The sequence below is a fragment of the Oxyura jamaicensis genome, chromosome 14 (assembly GCF_011077185.1).
Source record: "Oxyura jamaicensis isolate SHBP4307 breed ruddy duck chromosome 14, BPBGC_Ojam_1.0, whole genome shotgun sequence".
Classification (NCBI taxonomy): Eukaryota; Metazoa; Chordata; class Aves; order Anseriformes; family Anatidae; genus Oxyura; species Oxyura jamaicensis.
The window spans coordinates 3,964,662-3,986,756 of NC_048906.1; the positions used below are offsets into that span (position 1 = coordinate 3,964,662).

Below are 22,095 nucleotides of genomic sequence, written 5' to 3' on the forward strand. Positions count from 1 at the left end.
TTTCCTTTTCTTTCCTTTCCTTTTCTTTCCCCTTTCCTTTTCTTTCCCCTTTTCTTTTCTTCTTTTCTTTTCTTTTCTTTTCTTTTCTTTTCTTTTCTTTTCCCTTTTCTTTTCCCTTTCCTTTCCCCTTTCCTTTCCTTTCCTTTCCTTTCCTTTCCTTTCCTTTCCTTTCCTTTCCTTTCCTTTCCTTTCCTTTCCTTTCCTTTCCTTTCCTTTCCTTTCCTTTCCTTTCCTCATTCCCCTTTCCTCCGAGCCCCACTCACCTTAACGAACCACTTCGCCGCCCCCCCCAAACACCGCCCCCCCGCCCTCTCGGCACCGGGGGATGCTGCGGGGCGCTCGGCGCTGCGCGGAGGCCGCGGGGTGGCGCAGCGGGGCCGTTCCGCTCCGCTCCGTTCCGCTCCGCTCCGCACCCTCCGCTCCGCCCCAGCGGCCGCACAGCCCCGCACAGCCCCGGCGGCTCCGGGCGCTGCAGCCGCCGGGGCCGCGCCGAGCTCCGGGTGAGTACCTGGGGGGGTGCACGGGGGGGGGGGGGGGGAGGGGGGGGGGGGGGGGGGGAGAGGCCGTGCCCCTCGGGTTTGGGTTGTTATTTCCCCCTTAAAAAATAAAAAAATAAAAATCCCCCCTTTCCATTTTTATTTCCCCCTTTTTCATTTATTTCCCTCTTTTTCTTCATTTTTATTTCTCCTCTTTTTATTTTTTTTATTTCATTTTTTCATTCATTTATTTTCCTTTTTCATTTTTTACCCCTTTTTCAGTTTTATAGTTTTATTCTATTTTTTTGAATTCCCTCTTTTAAATTTATTTCCCCCTTTTTTCTTTCATTTTTTTTTCCTATTTCCCTTTTTATTTATTTTTTATCCCCTTTATTTTTGTATTCTTTTTTTTCCCATTTTTTATTGGGGGGGGGCGCCGCCCCTTTTATTTTGTAATTTTTATTTGCGGGGTAGCATCTCCTAGCTCTCATGCTGTGCACAGGAGTGGACCCCCTTGCTTGGCACCGCAGGATGCACCTGGTGGGACCCCCACACACCTCCCCACCCCTCCTGCCTGCTCGGAGGGGGCTGTTTGGGTTTGTTGCCCGTGGAAGTGGAGGCAGGAGGAAAGTGGCGAGAGTTGAGGCTTGTCTGGTTGCCACTGGAGACCAGAGCTGCCCTGCACACCTCTCCGGACTCGGGGAGGGCACTGCCAGGAGACACCGTGCCTCGGCTCTTATCCTAACACCCCTCTTGGCACCCTCTTTCCCTCACCTGCCCCATGGGAACCCTTCCCCTTTGCACCCCCATGGGATCTGCCTCCCCTCGCCATGCCCTTCGGGGTCCTTCCCCCATTGAACACACCTCAGGGGCTCGCTGCTTGGTGTCCCACCTCTGTTGCCCCCACGCACGCACCTATGGGTGCCGTTCCACCCACCTTTGGCTGCTCGGTGCTGCTGTGGCAGAGAGGTTTTGGGGTCAGCCACGTCCCCGCGAGGCTGGAGCAGTTTCTTGCTCAGCTGTAACTTTAACAGGGAAAACTCCGGGGAGTTTGCTACTTGCTTGGGAAGTGCTTATTTTTGGCGCTCTCCAGGATCAGTTAATTATCACTGGGAAAAAATAAATAAATTATTGCTAAGATCTTGTAATTAGGCAGCCTACCGAGGCTCGGCTGCTCAGGAGGCAGCAGAAAGCAAATGTATTTTGTAAAATGTTTTTGCGCGCCCGTGTGAATAGAGCTGCACGGGCAGAGGGCTGCCATCTGTACTCGCGCACGACTGGAGAGCTGGCGCACGCTGGCAGCTCAAAAAGACCTGCAAAATAATGCATAGAAAAAAAGGGAAAAATAAACCCTGCTAAAAGGCTGCCTGTTGTCCTAGCAGAGTTAGGTCTCAAATCATTATAATCTGTTTGTGAAGCCCTTGCTGCCTTTGGGGAAAAAAAAAACCTGTTAATCTTTGCAGGGCCAGGTCTGCCTTGATATCCCGTTGGAGCAGCCTCTGGGCCGGGGGTCCAGGCCACAACCGTGGTGCTGCTGCTGCTAATAATAACACAATAAGGAGTTTACCCGCTCTGATCCGGCTAAAGACAGCAGCGAGGCTGGCACTGACACGATCAGCCCCCGGCCTGTCCCCACGTTAGCCAGATAAAGCTCACACGACAAAGGGCCAGGCAGCGGAGCGGAGACGTGGTCCAGCTTTTTTGGGGAGCGGGCACATGGGATGCTTCGGGGAGGGCTGCAGAGGGACCAGGCTGCAGGGAAGGGATCTGCAGAGTTGAGGGTTTGCAGCCGAGCAGCGCACGCCAACACGGCTGAGGCCAGGGTGTTCTCATTTCCTTCGCTCTCCGAGTTATAATTTGTTCCACATTGCAGTGCCGGGGCGGCCTCTCCCTCCGCTGGCAGCATCCAAGCTGCGGTCGTTTCCATTATACCAAGGCTGCGAATCCGAGCGGTTTCCGTTAAAAAAAAAAAAAAAGGAAAAAAATTTCAAATAGGGACCTGAGCAAATAGCTCTTCTGGTTGCTGTTCTGGGATGGTCACAGCTGAAATCTCGCTGCCCATCCGCGATGTGCACACGCAGGCACAGCTGTGCCGAGCTGCCTCTGCCTTGGGACGAGCCCTGGGGAAATTCCAGGAGATTAAAAAGTGCTTTAATGGTGCTGCTGCTCTTCCCAGGAGGCAGTAAGATGACCTGGTAGCTACAGGTTGATTGGCTTGATATCAGCCCCCCGGGGAGGAGGAGGAGAAACCTAGCTCGGGCTTTGATTGATTAAAGGCTCGAGCACCAGGAAGAAATTCCTGCCACCCAACGTGGCCGCATGGAAAATAACTCCTGGCGAGTAGAGACGATTTCATTCTCTGACAAGAGAGGTGACTCTCTGGATGTACCACACTTTTGTGAAGCGCTTGAGTTATGTGATGTGATATTCTTGTAGAAATCTGCACTCTGCATATTAAAAAAAAAAAATCAGTCCAGTACTTAGAGCTGGCATTGTACAGCATCAAGAAAGCCCGTATTAAATAAACCCGATCCATTTCAAAGGCAGTTATCGGAGATCATCACCGCTGGGCACTGCTGGCTGGTAGCACGCCCTCGGTGTTTCAGTGCCTTTATCACTAATCGGGAACTGATTTCTGGAGAAGCCTGCGGCTCGCACAGAGCAGCGCAGTGTTAATGGTTTGGACAAATACGGGCTGCGAACTGGGCAAGCGAAAAGCCTCCTAATTAAAGGCGGGTAGAAAATGGAAATACCTTTTTGTGCCCAAAACCAATAACTGGAGGTTTACACGTTTTCCTGTCCCTAATTGCCTAACGGCAATGAATTGAGCACTCACTGTTTCAGTGCTGGGAGAGGCTGAGCGGGGTTCTCCATCACAACCCCATGCAGCAGAAGCTGCCAAGGGAGCGTGTGTCTGTCTGGATTTCTGTGCTGGAAAAATGAAAAAGAAAAAAACAGATTAATAGAAATTTTACTCTGAAAAAAAAAAAAAAAATCAGTAGTTTGCAGTATGAGTATGTTCTGTCCTGGCACTACCAGATCTGCATTTGGGCTTGTGGCAGCCAAAAACACCTCCTGCTTTGCAGAGGGGAGATGCCAGGTCCCTCGGGGAGGGATGGAGGGGCTGCAGAGAGTGAGTGCCTTGCAGCCAGAGACGAGACCAGCACCCATTCCGTCCACTTATCGATAAAATCAAGGGGGCAGGGGGCTCGATCAAAGGCTCTAAATGCTGTCACGGAGGAAAAAATACATGATAGCTGAAAGCTCGTTAATTGAGCAGCACAAAGCACGACGAGAATCAATGTCTGGCAGCCGAACTGGACGTCAGGCATAAATATTTAAGCAGCGGGAGTGATTAATCACAGAAGACACAAGAGGCAGTGGCGGGGGGCTCAGCACCTCTCTGGCAGAATGGCAGAAAGTTCCTTCCATAGCCCCCACGTGGGGCTGGCCGCAGGGGCTGGGCTGAGCCTGCTCCCAGGCCCTCATTAGGTGAGTTAATTAGGCGGTGCTTCGGTCTTTGATCACGCAGAGAAAAGCCTGTCTCATGCCCTGCTGCCTCTTTCCAAGAAACGTCCGTGAAATCAGCACAGGCACCTGGCACGCGCTCCTTCTGCCGGTCAGTTTTTGTAAACCCCCAGTCCCGTTCCTGCAGATTCATGCTAAGGAGGGTGAGGGGACGGCGCTTGGTGCTCAGCAAAATATCCAGGAAAGATAAATCCTGGCGAGCACCCATCCCAGCAGTTGGGGGAAGGAGCTGGTGCAGGATGTGGGGTCCTCCCATTATCATGGGGGTCCCCAGCCTGGTGTCCCCACCTGGGCATGAGAGGGGGAGCTGGGGGTCATGGGCTTGGTGCTGGTGCCGTCTCCTCTTTCTGATACTGTCTCTTTTCCCTCTTTTCCTCTCCCCCCTTCCTCCTAGGACCACTCCTCCTCTTCCTCTCGCAGGACGCCCACAGGACAATGCGCACCGGGGGAAGGCCCACGCTGAGGAGGGGGACGGATGGAAGGACAGGCGGGGTGTGAGAAGGATGGCAAGGTAAGAGGGGCTTCGTGGGGGGCGAGGGGGCTGGGAAGGAGGCATGGATGTAGCAGGACCCTCGGGACATGCAGGGAAGTCTCTTGGTCTCAAAGTCGGCCATGGTGGCCCTGTGAAAGTTGAAGGCGCTTGTCACGGCTCTGAAAAATAAACCCAGAGGTGCTGGCAGGGGAAGATGCCTGGCTTTGATGCTGTAAGGAGGTGGTGGGTACCCGATATGGATCCCCCTGGTGTCAGTAACAGGGAGATGTGCCACCACGCTTAGTCCTCAGGGGCTGAGCCCTGCTGGCACCCCATCTTCTGCAGCAGGCGGCAGTTTTCCAGGCGGGCTGGGGCCTGATGGTCTCACCCCAGTGTCGCTGCGGGTGTTGGATGAGATGACCACCCTGGAGGCTTCTCTCGGTCTGGGCTTGGTGTTTTTTCCCCCCAAAGCATTTGTTCTCTGAAATGCCCTTGCTCCTGCTCTCTGTGGGAATCCGTGTGTCTGATAGGAAGAGCAGGGAAATAGCCAGGCTGTAAATAATGTGCCCAAACCCAGGCAGGGACCTGTGAGAAGCGGGCACGGCTCCTCCACCTGCGACATGGGCTTGGAGGAATAATCTCAGCAGCAGCACATGTTGCACAAACCTGAGCATTTTCTCAGTACTCACGGTACTGGGACATCCCTGGCTGGAAGAGGGGTGACAGGGAGCAGCTGGCTCCCAGGCTTATCCTGCAGCTGTAGTGCTTACCAGTGCCTCAGTTTCCCCATCTGTGCCATTCAAAGTGCTCCCAGCCCTGGAACAGGAAGCTTTACACCCTGCAGAAATCATCTGTGCACAGCAGCAAGGCGGCTTCTGGGTGAGAAGGTGACCTCTTCCATCAGCAGCAGGGATGCTTTCTCTTCCCGAATTAGATGGTGGCTTGGAGGCTGTCCAGGGCCAGCATCACTCTGCCTGATAGCGCTGGGGCTGCTGCACGGCCAGATCCTGCTCGGGCAAGACATTGCTGCAGATGCAGAGATGCATCCCACACCTCCGTGGCCACGAGTGGCCGAATCACACTGAACACAGCATCACTGAGACATTTTGGAGGTCCAAATCAAATCCCTGCCCGTGCACGGGAGCTGATAGCGGCTGTGCACATCTCAGACACAAACACCTCCCAGCTGGAGGTGAGGGAAATCCCTGTCCCATCCGAGGCAGAGAGGCATAAATTCCTCCTGGAATGCTCCCAGCAGCAGTCTGGGACACAGCCGGCTGCATTATCAGCGTTGTGCAAGCACCGGGTGGTTTTGCATCCAGGATGCGATTTCAGAGCTGGCCCCAGATGCTGGCGGGGACATCAAGCAAGAAAAAATCCAGCTGGCTGCTCCACCACAGGCTTGCTCCAGGGAACCGGCTGTTGTTTTCAGGTGGAGGGGTTTTATGGTGTGCACAGGCTTTTTTTTTTTTTTTTTCCCCTTTCCCCTCCAGTGGGAGCAGATGACAAATTCACATTTCAGGCACCGCGGTTGGCGATGCCACTGTGTGCTTTCACGTCCTCTGCACACCAGCGGCAGCCAAAAGATTTGCTGGAGTAAGGATGTTTTTAGAAAGGCTAATTAAAGCCCATTTTCACCCGGTGCCTCTCAGCGAGAGAAAGCATTTAGCAGCGACCTCAGACTAATTCAATTTGCACTTGAGCTTTCTGTTTCACCTCTAAAAAAAAAAAAAAAATGGGATTGCTCCATAAACTCGTTAGAGAAAGTGACTCCCGAAGTGTTGGCTCCTAACCAGGCTGGGCTCTGCTGAGTCCCACTGCAGATAAGCACATCCTGGCTTAGCAAGAGGGACCTCTTCATAGGCGCGATGGAAATTAACTTTTCAGGGACAAAGGCATCCTGCGGTAACCGTGCGGATGCTGAGGAGCCTGGCTGAGCTCGGTTGCTGATGTTCAGGGCTGCATAGGGGAAATTGACCTTGCTCCCTGCAGGCCTTTTCCCCCTTGGAGGGGGCTCCAGGGCGGGAGGTGGCTGCTCGCTCCTACCTGCCACACATCAGCCCTCCAAATCCCTTATTTCTCCCTTTTTCTAGGCCCCTTATTTCTTTTTCCTTTTTTTTTTTTCCCCTAGCCTCGTCCCATGACGACCTCCCGCACCATGTTTTACGGATCCTCCTCCACCATGGCTCCGCCGTCCAAGAACCGCCTGAAGCGCCAGAGCCGCCTCCTGTCCCAGGTCCTGCAGCGCACGCTGAGCTACAAGGACCGGAGCCCGACCTCAGCTTCCCCCGCCGCCGCCGGGGACGACCCGGCCGAGCTCTCCACCCAGCTCTCCGCCCCGGGCATCCTGAAGATTTTTGGGGGCAACATCTGCGCGGGCACCAACTACAAGAGCGTGCTGGCCACGGGCAGCTCGGGCGCACGGGAGCTGGTGAAGGAGGCCCTGGAGCGCTATGGGCTGAGCCAGCTGGGCGCCGGGCACTATGCGCTGTGCGATGTCATCGGCAGGTTCGAGGGCCCCGAGAAGCGGTGGCACATCGAGGGGCTCAGGGTCCTGGGGGACCACGAGAAGCCGCTGCTCATCCAGGACCTCTGGAAGCCCAGGGAGGGCTTCTCGCGGCGGCTGGAGCTGCGCAGGAGGGCGGAGGTGGAGGAGATGGCGGCCAGGGATGTGGACACCACCACAGCAGGTCAGCGGGCACACCGGGGGCTTCGGGGGGTGGTGCTGGCATCAGGTGGGACAGGAGATGTGTTTTGGTTGTGGTGCTCTTGGTAGCGTTGGTACTTGGTACTCTGGGGGGAAATTCAGGACCAGTGACTTGAAATATTCACCCCAGCTGGTGTAGGAGGAATTGGGTTAAATTAGAAGATAATGAAGAGGGAGTGGTATAGGGCAGGAGAGCCTACCCAGAGGTGCCTCATCTCCCCCTGCCACCCCTCACCATGATAGTTAACACAAGGAACTGACAGGTTTGTCCATGGCCTTAGCACAGGGGAACCAAGTTTTCCTCCTCCCACCCTCAGCTACAAGCCCACAAGGATGAGGATGGAAAGGTTTATGTCAGGTTTTTAATTACATGGGGTCCTCCGTGGGTCTGACCTGGTGACGAAGGGCTCTGGTCAGGCTCAGGAGATGCTGGCTGGGTGGCTTTTCCAGGCAGGATGCCATGGGGATGGGCACCAGCAGTCCTTCACACCTGTAGGACAGGGCTGAGCTTCTCAAAGCAGCCAAGTGATGCTGCAGGATTACCCCTGGTACCTGGGAAGGGGGAACCAAACCTTTCCCCACCTGCAGATGGGAGAAGAGCCGTTTGTCCCCCCACCAGGGCTCCTTTTTCCCTCTGCTGTAAGGAGCCCACGCACATAGTGTGAAGGAAACCCCCAGCAATAAATTTAGGGAGAGAGGTTGGCTCCTGGGCTCCCCCAGGAGCTAAAGAAACCCAGCTCCTTCATGCAGCAGGAACCAGCTTCCCCTGCACAGGTAGGGGCAGCTTTAAGGATCATCATTCAAAATTTTGGCAGTCCTCAAGCAAGTCCCAATACGTTTCATCTCCCCATTTTAAAAGCAAACAGCACAGCCGAACCACGAGCCTGGGCATGCTGAAGGCAGACCCTGCTGGGGTCCCATTGCTGTAACTCACTTGCTTTTCAGTCCAGGTTCCCCCATACCCCAGGGGAAGGTGTATGATGGGGAGGAAAGAATAGCAGCCCCCAAACCTCGATGTAATGCATGTGCCTGCTGGCCAGAGCCCTCTCCTCACCCCTCTGTGCCCACCCAGGGCAGGGAGCGGATGCTGGAGAACTGCTCCGGGCTTGCATGATGCACACAGAGAGAAAGGGGCAGCTGCCACTCACCTTGGGTCAAGGATAAAGCTGCCGAGGTGGATGCGCTTCTCTTCTCCAGCTGGGGGTGGAGATGTTAAGTGCTTCAGAAGAACGTTAACAAAAAAAAAAAAAAGTTTTTTTAAATAGAAAAAGAGGGCAAGATCTAAGCGCAAGAACTACAGTCAGACGTAGCTGCACGTGGGGGGAGAGCTGTGCTGCAGCCCTTCAGAGGCTCCCTGTGTGAGCCCGAGGTGTCACCAAGCCTTGGTGCCCAGGTCCCCAGCTGGGATGTGGGGCAGCAGCGCTCACACCTCGAGCTGGGCACCACAGGGAGGTCACAGCCACCATTCGGCCACAGGAGAGGCTCTGTGCTGCCTGGGCTCCCCATAGAGGAGTGGTGCCCGACCTCATTACGTGCCCTGCATCTGCCAATATGGGGTTGTATTTCTGGTGTAAAGAATGTAAAGAAATACATTTTTTGTCCCAGCGGGGTGGTGGGTTTTAAACCCGGAGATATTTTTTGCAGTTAAAAACAAGAAAGAAAAACAAACACCCAGCACCCAGAGTTATTTAGGCAGTTGCCCTATGGACATACCTGTTAAAATCCCACCTCTGCAGCCACTTCTTTCAGTGGCACCAAGGCTCTGCCACCAGTCCCATTCCACACCGGTGGCACTGCCCCAAGGGACATTGCGTAGGGACACTTCTCCACCCCGTCCACAGGTTGCTGGGGGTACACAGGAACAATCTGCCTGCTTCCAGCAGTGCCTCAAAAAGAAATAAAAGTCCTGATGTGACTGGGGACCAGGAGTGCCACCCATCAGGGTCACCCCCACCACCAGCCTCAAGGTCCCCTTGCCACAAGCTGAGCACCAGCTGCCTGCCTAGGGCAGCAGGGCGCTGGGGTGGAAAACGCAGCTTCTGTGCAAAAAACAAAGAGAGTTTGGGCTCAGAGAAAAGCACAGGGCTGCTGCAAAGTAAGACCCCCAAAGAAATACCTGCAGGACCCTTCCCCATGGAGGACACCTCTGGTGTCACGCAGCGACGGTGCACTATGGCCTGCCCTGCTGCTGAGCCAGGGGCCTGGGGAAAGGCCCTGCACCCATCTGTGACCTGTCAGCACCTGGCTTAAGAGTTTTATCTGCTCAGTTATCCATTATCCTAATTGGTTTATTAGCTGCTTCCCGGTGGGGAGGAAGGTGCTCGCTCCTCACCACTAATTAGCAGAGCAGGTGGAGCACCTCTGTGCTAAACGAGGCTGACGGCCTCCCTCCGGAGATCCCTGGCTCCTCAAACTTTGGGGAGCAATGAGGCAGTGACGGGGGAGCACATGGGGTGCTTGGGGGAGCACCCACAAACCGGGGATGCCAGCACTCAGCTTCACCAAAACCGCCCCGTTTTGCTCCGTGTCCTGAGCTCGTGGGGGCTTCCCCAGGAACAAATCCTGCCTGGGTCCCACAAAGTTATTTATTTATTGACTGATTTACATAGCCAGGAACAGAGACCCTATTTCCCAGGCTGAAAAAGAGGCAAATCCCAGCCAAGATCTTGTGCACCAAAACCCACAGGTTTTCCCCCAGGATGCAGGAGGGGTTTGGAGGCAGCAGCGTGGCGATGCTTGCCTGACTTTTTGGGTGGGATCACCTGCAAATGCTGGCGAGGAGAAAACAGCACTAGAGGACCGAAAATAAAAAATAACCTGGTTTGCAGACGGAGTTTGTTACGCTCAGGAAAAGAGCCGTGTTTATCTTTCCAGTGCAGCCCTGGGGTTAGCGGGGAGCCGGTGCCGGGGGCTCTGCCGGCAGTGCAAAAGCAGCTTTTTCCTCCGTGGTTTTCCTACACAAAGTAAATACAGAAGCTTCCTTCCCCCCAGATAAGGGAGCGGCGATGGCGTGCCCCTGTGGGTGGGGGGACCCCAGGCCCTGCAGCTCCCGGTGCCTCTCGGTGCGAGGAACCGGAGTTGGTGCAACCGGCAGGATCCGGCCCCTCTTGGGCTCGGACAGGGGCTGTGGGGCGAGCTGTGGCCTCCCGCACACCCCTGGGGATGGCCATGGGTGTCCTCGGAGCCTTGGCCCTGCTGGTACCCAAGCATGCTTTTTGCACCCCCAAATTTTACATCTGGGGGGTGCAGGTGGGGCAGAGGCGCTGCTGCGGCCCCGTAACATGGGATGGGACCCATAAGGGGTGATGGGACCCGTAAGGGGTGGTGGGACCCGTAAGGGGTGGTGGGACCCATAACGCAGGATGGGACCCTGCCCGAATCCCAAGGCATGTAAGCAGCAGGGGCTATTTTCTCCCTCTCCCACCCCCCCTTCCCCATCCCCATCATTTTCCCAGCAAAGGAGCGCTCGACTTAAAACAAACAAACAAAAAAATGTATTTCGGTACCGGCAGCCCATTCCTCACCAAATAAGGCAGATGATAGTTTTTTAGGGGCTGAAGCTTGTCAGCATCCCTTTAAGCAGCCCCAGGATCCTGGTTCTCCACTCGGCCGTCCCCAAATCCCTCCGGCCGTCCCCAAAAGCCTTCTCTCGGTGCGTGGCCGGAGCAGCAGAGCTGCAGGCAGGGCTCTGGCTCGGTGCTGCACCGACGCTGCCGCAGCACAGCTCCTGCAGGCAGAGCCTTCAGGCTTTCCCCTCTTCATCCTCCTCCTCGGCCAGCCCCGAATGCCAGCGCCCTGCTCCCGGGAGGCTGCCCACCAGAGGTACGAGCCGGCCGCCGACCCCACAACTTCTCCTTATTGCTGCCAGAGCCCAGCTGGCAGCCTGGGGACGGGGACGGGGATGGGGGGGGGGGGGTCCCTGAGGGAGCCCCCATGCTGGAGACGCCGCTGCTTAGGTGGCTGGGCCAGGCCTGACTTATTAATTCGTCCTGCAGACAGCGCTGCCTGAATTGATGCTCGGGAGAAGTTAATTACAGCTTCCTCCTGCGGCAGGCGAGCGGGCAGGCTCCGCTGCAGCTCCCTGCCTGCCTGGGGGGGCTCCCTGCAGCCCCCAGTCTCTGCTGCCCAGCGAGTGCTACAAGCCAGAAGGCAGCATCCAGGCTCTATTTTTTTGTTTGTTTGTTTTAAATATTGAGATTTTTAAGGTTCCCTTTTTCCCCCGGTTTCCCCCCCCCCCCCCCCCCCCCGCGGCAGCATGGGGGGTGCTGAGCCCCTCCCTGGCCACCCCCTGCTCAGTGGAGGTTTGGGTTTGTGGGCTGGGGTCCCTCTTTTTGGTGATGGGGAGGGAAAAGGAGGGGGCACAAAACTCCCCATTCTGGTGCCCAGCAGTTGGGGTTGGACATGGGGTGGGCAGGGGGACGCCAGACCTTGGGGGCGAGGCGGGGGGGGTCACTCTCCAGCTGCTCTCCCCAGGGCTCCCAGCAGTTCCACCGCATCCCTCCGGCACCGTGCTGCGGCACCTGGGATGCCGCTGGGACAGCGTTAGGGCTTCTCCTCCCGCAGGCATCAACGCCCAAGCGCGGAAACTGCAGCGGCACCGGGCCAGGGGGGCCATGCGGGTGCTGGCGGGGGCTAAGCGGCTCAGCACCCCCCCAGCCCTGCGACGCAGCCTCAGCGAGAGCAGCCTGGGCCGATCGGCGTCGCGGGACGAGGAGCAGCTCCGCAGGCATTGCTCCACTTTGCCCGACAGCCTGCGGGCTCCGGCCAGCCCGCGGGGGCCCGCGGCGGAGGAGCGGAGCGGGAGCAGCATGCGGTACTCCCTCTACCAGTCCCCGCACCTCCTGCTCCTGCAGGGCTACAGCCAGCAGCATGTAAGCACCGCGCAAGCCTTCCCGCTCACCGCCCCGGCGTTTTTTCCTCTCCCCCCTTCTGCTTTTATGGCACCCATCCACGCTCCTAAATCCGCGGGGATGGGGAGCTGCTCGCATGGCTGGAGCTGCTGGGGGGGCTGTGGGGTGGGTGGAAAGGGCAGCCCTAAGGAAACGAGCTGTGCAAGTGTGGGGTGTGCAATCCGTCCGGCACTCCTCAAAGCATGCAGATGGGTTGAGATTTTGGGGGGATCTGGCTGTGGAGCCGCAGGGAAAGCCCTGAAGCTGCATCTGTGCCCCGGTGAGAGGCAGACCCAGTTCTGCAGGACGAGGGCTGGGAGCTGCCCCGGCCCCGTCTGGCTGCCTCGTTACTGCAAATGTAATGAGAGGCAGCGATGAGACAGCACGTCTGGGTGCCTCTGCTCCCCAGCCCGGGAGGCACTGGGAGAACTGGAAAGGACTGGGACAACTCTTTTGGTTAATGGCTACTTCGTCCAGGCTGAATATCTGGCTAGTCCGAGATTTCCAGCTCTGTCTCAGTGCCTCAGCTCTCGTCTGTCTGCTGCAAGCCCATTAAACACCCGGGGAAACTGAGGCACGGGGCGGTTGTGTGCGCTGCCGTGGGCAAGGCAGGGGCTGGGAGGGCGCAGCTGCCCCGGGGTCCCCGTCCTCACCTGGGCAGGGGCACGCAGGTGGGATGTGGATGGAGGGCTCCTCCTGCCCTGAGCAGTCCCGGAGCTGCCCCATTAATTGCCCCACAAAGCTCCGGCACCATGTAAGCGGCGTGCCAAAAGCAGCCCTGCTTGTTGGGCTCGGTGCTGAGCGCTTGTTTGTCTTTGGTGCTGCCAAAGAAACGCATGTCGGGGTGCAGGAATTATGGGGTGCATGCACGTCTTGGCTACACCACCCACGCTTCTCATGGGGCAAGGAAAATAAAGAGAGAAAAGTGGTTCTGCTGCCGCGAGCTGCAGGCAGCTGGGGGGTTGCAGCACACCGTGCACAGCCCCCCAGCTCACGCCGCGTGTCCCCGCTTGGCAGGACAGCCTGGTGTACCTGCTGAACCGCGAGCAGCACACGGTGGGCCAGAGGACGCAGGCGAGCAAGCCCAGCATCAGCCTGTCTGCCCCGGACATCCTGCCCCTGCACTGCACCATCAGGAAGCTCCGAGCATCCCGGCACCGCTCCGAGGAGCAGCTGGTGCTGGAGCCCAGCGCCGGCGCCGGCGTCTCCATCAACTTCTGCCAGGTGGCCCGGACGGCCGTGCTGCGGCACGGGGACCTGCTGTCCCTCGGCCTCTACTACCTGCTCCTCTACAAGGACCCCATGAAGGCTCAGCCTCTGCCGGCGCAGACCCTGCTGCGGCTGCGGGCGCTGCACCCCGAGGGCCCCCAGGTCTGCGGGGCGTGCGGCAGCCTGCTGAAGGAACGGGGTTTTTCGGGGGCTCCTGCCAAAAAACGGGGCCCTTCGCCCACCGGCGGCCCCAGGGCTCCCCGCAGAAAGCTGCTGCTGGAGTTCGAGCCAGCGGCAGAGGACGTGCTGCTGCGGCGCATCGTGACCCTGATCGAGCCGGGGGGGGATGACCACAAGCTGACCCCTGCCTTCCTGCTCTGCCTCTGCATCCAGCACTCGGCCACCAGCTTCGAGCCCGGAGACTTCGGGCAGCTGCTGCTCAAAGCGGCCAAAATGATCCAAAGGACGGTGTGGGTCAGTTGCCGGGGGGGGCGGAGGGGTGGGGGCAGTGGGGACCCCCCCTGGGCTTCCCCACCCCGGTCCCCACATGCGGACGATGCCCCTGATGTGGTCGGGGTGGTGCTCTCCCCACCAACCCCATCCCCAGGTCATCACTTGTGCTTTCTCCTTCTCTCCCTGCCCAGGAGCGGACGCGGGAGCTGGCTGAGAAGCAGTCCCAGCAGTAAGTGCCACCCACCTCCCCTCCAGGCTCTGCCCCAAAACACGGGGAATTCAGCCCAGTTCTCCCTCCGCAGCCGGGTGTAACCACCCCGGTGCCCGCCCAGCCTGCCAGCACTGCTGCACACCGCGTTTTCTTGCTAAATCCCACATATTTGGCTCTCTGGCCCTTTTGCCAAGGTGCCTGCAAAGCCCCTGCTTGGGAACGTGGGGCTGGGAAGGCAGACCCGCAGCAGCTCTGGGACTTCTCCTGCTCAGGACCTCACCCAAACGGGACCCAAATTCCCTGGGGACACATCTGGGACGGCCTTTACTATAGCAGGAAAGAAGTGGTTCAGCCGTTGAGAAACTTCCCAGATGCTTTTTATTTGTTTTGTTTTATTTTTGAACGGCCCAGCCTGGGCAGGCTGGGTTTAACCGTCCAGAGCTGGCAGGCGCAGCGCATATTTCTCGGGGAAAGAGAACCTTCCTCAGCCACGGCCGCTTCCTGCAGCTGAGCTGGGTCAGTGCCGGGGGGTGCCCCAAAAACACCAGGTCCCCCTTTGCCACCCCACAGAGCCACCAGATTGGGGTGTGCAAAGGGTTTTCCTAAGCAGGGTGCTGGGCTCAGTGAGCTAAAGCTCTCCAGACTCATCCCAAGGGCTGCTTTTTGGCTGATTTCACCCCAAAAGCCCCCAGCCATGAGCTGGGGGGCAGCAGCTCTAATGCCTGCTGTGTCTCCCCAGCCAGGACCCCGCCACCCTGTCCCGCTTCGGCATCGCGGACCTGCTGCCGGACCTGCAGCACATCCTCTTCTGGATGTCCAACGCCATCGAGGTCCTCTACTTCGTCCAGCAGAAGTCACCCACCTACATCCAGAGCATGGAGGAGGAGCTGGACGTCAAAGGTGGGGGGCTCGGGGGGCTGCTGCTCGCCCCGCACGGCTGCTCCCACCGCCTGGGAGCGACTTTATGCCTCTGACCCCTGGCTGTAAGCAGCTCTTGGTGCTCCGTGAAGCTCCTTCAGCCTCCTGCAACCCTCACCTGCAGCATACGAGGGTAATCTGCATCCTTGCAGCGTGCCCTGGCCATGCTCAGGAGCACAAATAACCCCCACGCTGGGGGAATTTGGGGAGCTGTGAACGGGGGCTGCCCTGCCCAGCCGCTCGGTTCTCCAGGCTCCGCTGAGCAGGGAAGGGCTGAGCTGATGGAAAGAAACAGCCCCAAAGCGAGCCAGGAAGAGGCAGCATCTCGATTTCCACCCCCAGAATAGCTGCCAGAACAATTTCAGGTGTGCAAGCATCAGGCAGCCCCGGGGTGGGGATGCCCCTGCAAGGGGAAGTGGTGGTGGTGATCTCATGCCAGGGACCAGCCCGGTAGCATCACACAGCCATCAGATAGCTCTGCTCCCAAATTTTCCTCTTTGCTCCCAAATTTTCCCCTTTGCTCCCAAATTTTCCCCTCCGTCCCCCAGGCTCCAAGGAGTCTCTGTTCTCTTCGACCATCACAGCCAGCGAGGAGGCGATGACGGTGCTGGAGGAGGTGATCATGTACACCTTCCAGCAGTGCGTCTACTACATCTCCAAGGTACGTGCTCCCCCAGGAGGGCGGCGGCTCCCCGCGGGCATCACGAGCATCCCCAGCAGGGCTTGTGGGAGCCTTTAGGCTCGTGTAGCACCGAGGTGCTTTCCTTTGGGCTGCGGTGCCCCGATTTTTGGTTGCAGCCCAGGAAAAGTGTTGAATTTCCCTGCTGGGGAGGAGGTGTTTGGGGAGAGCTCGCTTGGCTCCGGCCGCTGCCTGGCGTGGAGGCCAGCCCCGGCATAATGATGCGATTCAGGGCAGGATGGAAAGGGGCCCCCGGGCTGTCACTGTTGGACCGGGCGGCACCGCGGGGGAGCAGGGAACAGAGCGGGCAGTGTGAGGCAGGAGAAAGGCGGCTGTGTGCGGGACACGGCCTGCAGGGACCCAGGGGATGCTCCTGGGCTGCTCCGTCCTCGCCTCGCTCTCAGCCCCAGCACAGATGGGTGTTGGATGCTGCTCGCCCGGCCGGGCTCCTGCAAAAGCAAACAAACAAATGAGCATGGTCCCGCTGTGAGCTCTCAGCTCCTTCTGCCTCCCGTGCAGTGTCTGTACGTGTCGCTGCCGGCCCTGCTGGAGTGCGACCCCTTCCAGAACGAGGGCCGGGAGGGCTGGCGGGCGTCCCCGCCGCTGCCCGAGGAGCTGCGCAGGGTGGTGCTGACCTACCAGGCCGTGCTGGACCTGCTGCGCCAGTACGAAGTGCACCCCGAGATCACCTCCCAGATGTTTGCCTACCTCTTCTTCTTCTCCAACACGCTGCTCTTCAACCAGCTCCTGGACAAGGGTCAGTCCTCCACCTCCTCCTCCTCCTCCTCCCAGTCTTCCCTTGCCCAGCCGTCACCCCAGTCCATCCCAGTTCCTCCTGGGGGAGGTCCAGGGGAGAGGGGGCTGGAGATGGGCAGCTTCCAGCATGGTTTTGGGGACACCAAGCACAAATCCAGCAGCTGAGCACCCACACCTTTGCTTCTTCAGGCTCTCCATCCTCAGCATCCCTCTTGGGTCACTTCTCACGTGGGTTTGTCTTTTGTGGTGCCCATCCAGTACTAGGTTCATGCTGAGCTGTCCCCAAGCAGAGCTCCCCGTCCCCCTTTCACAAACACAGCTGCCCCCTCCAGCTCCCCGTTCCCAGGAGGGGTTTAGCCCCATTCCCATCCCTTTTGGGTCCGAACAGAGGTGGCTGAAAGCAGTTTGCTCCACGGAGGGCTGCTTACTAAAGAACCACCCCAGCTTGCTTTGTAATTGAGGAGCAAGGCGGTGCTCATTAGCCCTAATTATCGCAGCAGCGCTGCTGGATGGCAGAGCTGGCTCCATGCCCCAACCCTATTAGTGCCACTGTGAGTCACAGCCGTGGGACACGGGGGACATCAACCTGGGGGCATTAACTGGGGGCATTAATCTGGATTTGCCTGCCACCCTGGGGCACCCCTGCCCCTCGGCGAGGGGCTGGGGGCTCCAGCTGAAGGAGGGGGGGGGTCTGTTCCCCCAAATCCACGCTGACGGGGCACTGCTCTGCCTCGCAGGCTCCTCTCTCGGCTGCTTCCACTGGTCGCAGGGGGTGAAGCTGCGAGCCAGCGTGCGGCTGCTCCTCGAGTGGCTGCGCGGCGCCGGCTTCGAGCAGCTGGCCCAGCAGTTCTTCGCCAAGCTGGCCAGCGTGGCCAACCTGCTGGCCATGCCCGGCTCCCAGCTGCTGCAGGTGGGTGAGGGGGGCTCTGCCCACGGTGGTTTGGGCACGGGGCGATGCGATGCCACTTGCCCCCCCGTGCTGTTTCCTCGCCCAGATGAGCTGGCCGGCCCTGCGAGCCGAGTTCCCGGCGCTGAGCCCCGCGCAGCTCCACCGGGTGCTGAGCCAGTGCCAGGCGGTGATGGACGTGGGCTTTGTTGCGGCGTGGCAGCCCGGTGAGGAGGAGAGCACGGCCGCCTTCCAGCACGGTGAGCCTCTGCTTTTGGGCTCGGTGCTGCTGCGGTCACCGGAGTCCTGGAGCCCGAGGGATCCCTGCGAGGTTTTTACAAACAAACCGAGCAGGAGATGCCCTTCCCCTCCCTGGGGCTCCTGCAGGTAGCGGCAGTGATTGGGAATAACCTCGGTCTCATGATGCTGGGGTATCACAAAGGATGCTGAGTGCACTTAGAGGGGTGTGGGGCCACTTCTGTGCTCCCAAATGAGCGATGCTGCTGCTGCCCCGTGGCCCCAGTCCTGGCTGGGGAGACCCAGCGGGGCTGGGGCCAGGAGCAGGAGCAGCCTGCCGATGCTCGCCTCCCTCCCGCTGCCTTTCAGAGGGGATGCTGGAGTCCTTTGACAACCACCCGCCCATCATCCTGCCCAGCGGGGGCTTCAAGGTGGACCTGGAGGTGGAGACATTGGACGACAACATCTACCGGCACCTCCTCTACATCCGCCACTTCCTCTGGAGCCTGCAGAGCAAGAGCCCCCACGGCGGGGAAGGGCCAGGCTCAGCACCCCCAAAGGTAGCCTTGGCTCCTGTGCCCAAGGAAGGGGCTGTTGTCGGGGGAGGGTGGTGGGAGGGTGCTGAGCCCCCTCCGAGCCCGGACCCAAACTCTGAGCCCTCGCCTGCATCCCGGAGCTGCTGGGGAGGGAGGCGATGCCCTGGTGGTGGGAGCTCGGCGTGCTGAGCTGCTGGGAGGATTAGTGCTGCTAATCCCCCCGTGGGGTGCGGGGAGGGGACAGCACAGGACAGGACAGCAGAGGACAGGCTCCTTCCAGTGGTCTCGTTAGCAGGGATGGATGAGGACGGGGGTGTTTGCAGGCAGCACTCCCCTTCTCCCCAGACATGACCCACATAGCCAGGCAGCCTTTCACAAAAAACAAAACAAGCAAAAAAAAACAACACTAAGGGTAAGCTGTGGCCACAAAGCTGCAGAGTGAGAGCTGTGAGAAGCCAGGGCAGGCACCAGCAGCCGCCAAATTGCTCAGGTTTCGGATGGGGCCGACAGCCACGATGCGCACAAAGCCCAGGGGGGTACAGCACCCACCCTCCCACGACCCCACAGAGCGTTTTTTGGGTATTTTTTTCTCCTTTTTAAGAAAGAGCCACGCGCGACACCAGAAGTCCTGGAGGAGAACACGAGCCTGGTGGCAGCCCCGGGGAGCAGCACGGTCACCCCGGGGGGCTGCAGTGAGCCGGACGGGAGCCCCCCGCCTGCCCTGGCTGCCAACGGCTGCCCCCGGCAGCACCCCGCCGGCGAGCCACAGCTCCAGGAGAAGCTCCAGCAGCTGCAGCTGGGCAGGGGCCCACCCCCCCCCGGCCCCCTCCTGCCTCCTGACGCCCCCCACCACCCCCCTGAACTTTGACTTCGCCAGCCCGGAGTCCCCGCAGGGCACTGGCAAGGCTCTGCAGGACCCGCGGAGGAATGGGATGAACGGCACCAAAAGCAGCACCCCCGAAGGTACCAAAGGCTGGTGCTGCCCTTGGGGGGGGGATGCAGAAGGGGGGACGGAGCCCACGCAGCCACCTTTGCTGCCCTTTTCCTGCAAAAATGGTTCTTAGGGGGATTTTTGGTGCTTGGCCAGGGCAGGGGAGCACACAGAGCATCTCAGCCTGCACCTGCCCGGCTACCCCAGGTCGGCTTTGATGGGGTTTTGGGGGGGAAGTTGTAAGGCCGAGTTTGGGGGATGGCAGAGCGAAAATAAACCAGTGTCCCTGCTGCCAGGCTGCTCGCCGACCCCCTACGACTACCCCACGCCGGAATCCTCCAGCCGCAGCTCTGCCACCGATGATTTCTGCTACGTCTTCGTGGTGGAGCTGGAGAGAGGGCCCCTGGGGCTGGGGATGGGGCTGATCGACGGCTTGGTGAGTTCCTGCCCGCCACGGGACGGTGCCACGGCTCTGCGAGGGGCTGCCCTGGGACACGTGGGAGGGAAGGGTTCACACCTTGAGGAAGCTCACGGCTTTGCATGGAGCCAGGCAGCTTTTATTGGGGAGAACGAGGCACGGAGTGATCTCCAGTGGATCCCTGCCGCTGCGTTGCTGCGTGCCAGGTCCGTCACAGCTGTTCTGCAGCTGGCGAGAGCGAACAGCCCAGTGCTGCTATGGAAGGAAAATGACTCAGGCGAGGTCTTTCCTACGCCCTTCAGCATGTGGCAAAGTGAGCACGGGGGGGACCTGCCCTGCCCATGCCGGCGGGGTCCAGGGGCTCGCAGGGTGCCAAGCAGTGCTCCGTCAGCCACAGTGCTTGGCTTAGCGCAGTGGAGCATCTTACTAAGGTGGCCTTTCACCGCTGTGTGTTTGTTAGTCAGTAGGAAACAGGGCGTCACCAAGCCCTGGGACAGCCGGGAGCGAACAGCTCCCATCCCAGCCCAGCTCCAGGTTAATGATGCTTCACGCTAATTGAGCCAGAAAAGATTGCCTGCCTGGCTGCTCACCACTTTCCCCCAATAGCACACGCCTCTCACCTCTCCCGGCATCTACATCCGCACCCTGATCGAGGACAGCCCCGCGGCCGCCGACGGCAGGCTCTCCATCGGGGACCGCATCCTGGCTGTCAACGGCACCAGCCTCATCGGGGCGGACTACCAGAGGTGAGGTTACCTGCGCACGACGTGGGGGAACAGGGGGAAGTTTGGGAGAGGGAGCAGGGAGAGAATGCCTGGAGCATGTTCTGGAAATAAAGCCGACCCTAGAAGTGGGTCTCAGCAATGCTGAGCTGCTCCAGCCACAGCCCACTGTGGGCATCCTTTCCTAGGCTGCAGGGTAGGCAGCACGCACCCACCTTGCTGTTAGTACCCCTGGGGCAGAGCTGCTCTGGGCTCATTTCTTCTGGGCTGTCAGCCTGTGGCTGGGCCCGCAGGGAACCAGCGTTCACCTCTCCTCCTTGCCGCTCTCTGCAGTGCAGTGGACCTCATCCGCTCCGGAGGGAAGAAGCTGCGGTTTCTGGTCGCCAAGTCAGACATGGAAATAACAAAAAAAATCGTCTCCAGCTCCTCTTCCTCTTAGTTCTGGTGGTACAAGGGGCTGTCTGCAGCAGCTCGTGGGTGCAGCTCCAGTTAAGGCTGACCTCGTGGAGCCTGGAGTGCACGAGGGAGGACTAGGACTCCACAGCTGCCCTCGATTTGCTTTTCAATGCCTTGCCCTGCACTGCAGCGGATGGAAGGACACACGAGGGTGGTGCACGCTTCTCCCCACTGCACCAGCTGGGAGCAGCATTCCTGATCCATCGCCCAAGCCTCACCTTAGAGCCTGCACCATCCTTCTCGGGAGCTTTCCTGCTCCTCCATCTGCCGGCAGAGAGCAGGAGGGGTGCTGCCCCCACGGAGGCTGTAAGCAGGTTCCTCTGTTCCTCCAGGCTGACAGCCCTGCATGGTTCTCCTCGCTCTGGCACAAGCATTCAGGAAGGCATTTCAGTTCTCCTGTTACTTTTTCACATTGGCAGGGCAGGCCTGAAACAGCTTTGGGATTTAAAGATTACGTAGCCAGGCCCAGGTTTCACTGCGACAACAGCAGGTCAGGCTGGAAAATGGGCAGAGCCAGCGCAGGCAGCCAGCTCTGGGGTGGTAAACGCAGCACAGCAATCAGGAGCGGGATCCCAAGCAGGATGCCTTGCTAGGAGTCCCCAGGGCTGTGCCCGAAGCCAGGTGCCTTTTGCTGCTGGGCTACAATCACACTGCCCCCAGCCCGGCAGAGGGATGGGAAGCAGCTTCAGCAAAGGGCTGACACCACCAGCAGTTCCCCGAGTTCTGGGGGCAGGCCCGGGGAGAAGAGGGTGCTCTCATCCTGCCCCACGCAGCAGATTTACTGCCCGGCTCTGCCACCCCGTTTCCTACCCAGCTCAGAGCATCTCAGAAGTGCGTGCTGCGGCCAGGCCGACAGGCTCCCCGCGGGAGGTCAGGATCCCCTCGGGAGGTCAAGATCCCCTCCAAGTCCCAGCAGCAGTTCTGCAAACACGGCCTCAGCAGAGCCGAGCTGGCAGCTCCACCGTGCGGCTGCCCGGTCCCCTGCACACGCAGCCTCCTGCCCGCCAAGTCCTGTGCGTGCTTTTAGCGACATTAAGGGGATAAACCCGACCTGATTTCCACATATAGATAGATAGCGAGACCTAGTTTAGCTGAACCCTATTAAAACAGCCTGCCATAAAGCCCTACATCACACCCTGCACTTAAACCTGCATGGTCTGGGCTCTGGCAGCAAATCAGATATTAACGTGGCATCTCACAACGGCTCTCTGAGGATTGTGATGCTAAAAAGGGGATGCTTCGAGTGGTTGGCCTTAATTAAACCTCAGATATTTCAATGCTAGACTTTGGTTTCTGTGCTTAGCCTCGCGCTTTGCAGGAGAGAGATGTCAAAATAATCCATGCAGGGGAAAAAACCTCCACACACCGGATTCGAACAGAGCCTGGCCTGCCTCTTCGAGGGCGAGATGGACGAAGCACCTTCACAGAGACACTCGTGCCTTGCTTCCCTGCTAGGCTGTGCTCGTGCCACCCAGCTTGGCTCCAGCAGGCACCGGGAACACTGCACCACTTGGCCACTGACTCAGCTGCACCAGGCGGGTGAGCAAAGGCTCAAGGCTCCTGGTGATTCATTTGTCTTTGAATCAAGTAGGCTGGCCTGGATACCCTCTG

General features: G+C 59.0%; 1 protein-coding gene and 1 long non-coding RNA gene across 3 annotated transcripts; one reads left to right on the forward strand and one right to left on the reverse strand.

Moving 5' to 3' along the window:
- The first annotated feature begins 414 nt into the window (after nucleotides 1-414).
- RADIL (Rap associating with DIL domain) lies at nucleotides 415-21,978 on the forward strand. Its single transcript, XM_035340090.1, is given in 17 exon segments — nucleotides 415-500; nucleotides 4,425-4,515; nucleotides 6,608-7,166; nucleotides 11,747-12,054; nucleotides 13,090-13,755; nucleotides 13,926-13,963; nucleotides 14,685-14,845; nucleotides 15,412-15,524; nucleotides 16,062-16,299; nucleotides 17,036-17,208; nucleotides 17,294-17,444; nucleotides 17,791-17,981; nucleotides 18,559-18,768; nucleotides 18,770-18,920; nucleotides 19,185-19,324; nucleotides 19,913-20,052; nucleotides 20,362-21,978. Coding segments are annotated over 16 exon segments (3,381 nt in total). The 5' UTR covers nucleotides 415-500; nucleotides 4,425-4,479; the 3' UTR covers nucleotides 20,468-21,978.
- Nucleotides 7,151-9,289, reverse strand: LOC118174631. Of its 2 annotated transcripts, none has more exons than XR_004754712.1 (3): nucleotides 8,897-9,289; nucleotides 8,332-8,402; nucleotides 7,151-7,269 (listed from the first exon to the last, which is right to left on the reverse strand). It is a non-coding gene; the product is annotated as an uncharacterized LOC118174631 (long non-coding RNA). The 2 variants fall into 2 exon arrangements; XR_004754713.1 differs by lacking the exon at nucleotides 7,151-7,269 and adding an exon at nucleotides 7,901-7,949.
- Nucleotides 21,979-22,095: the final 117 nt, after the last annotated feature.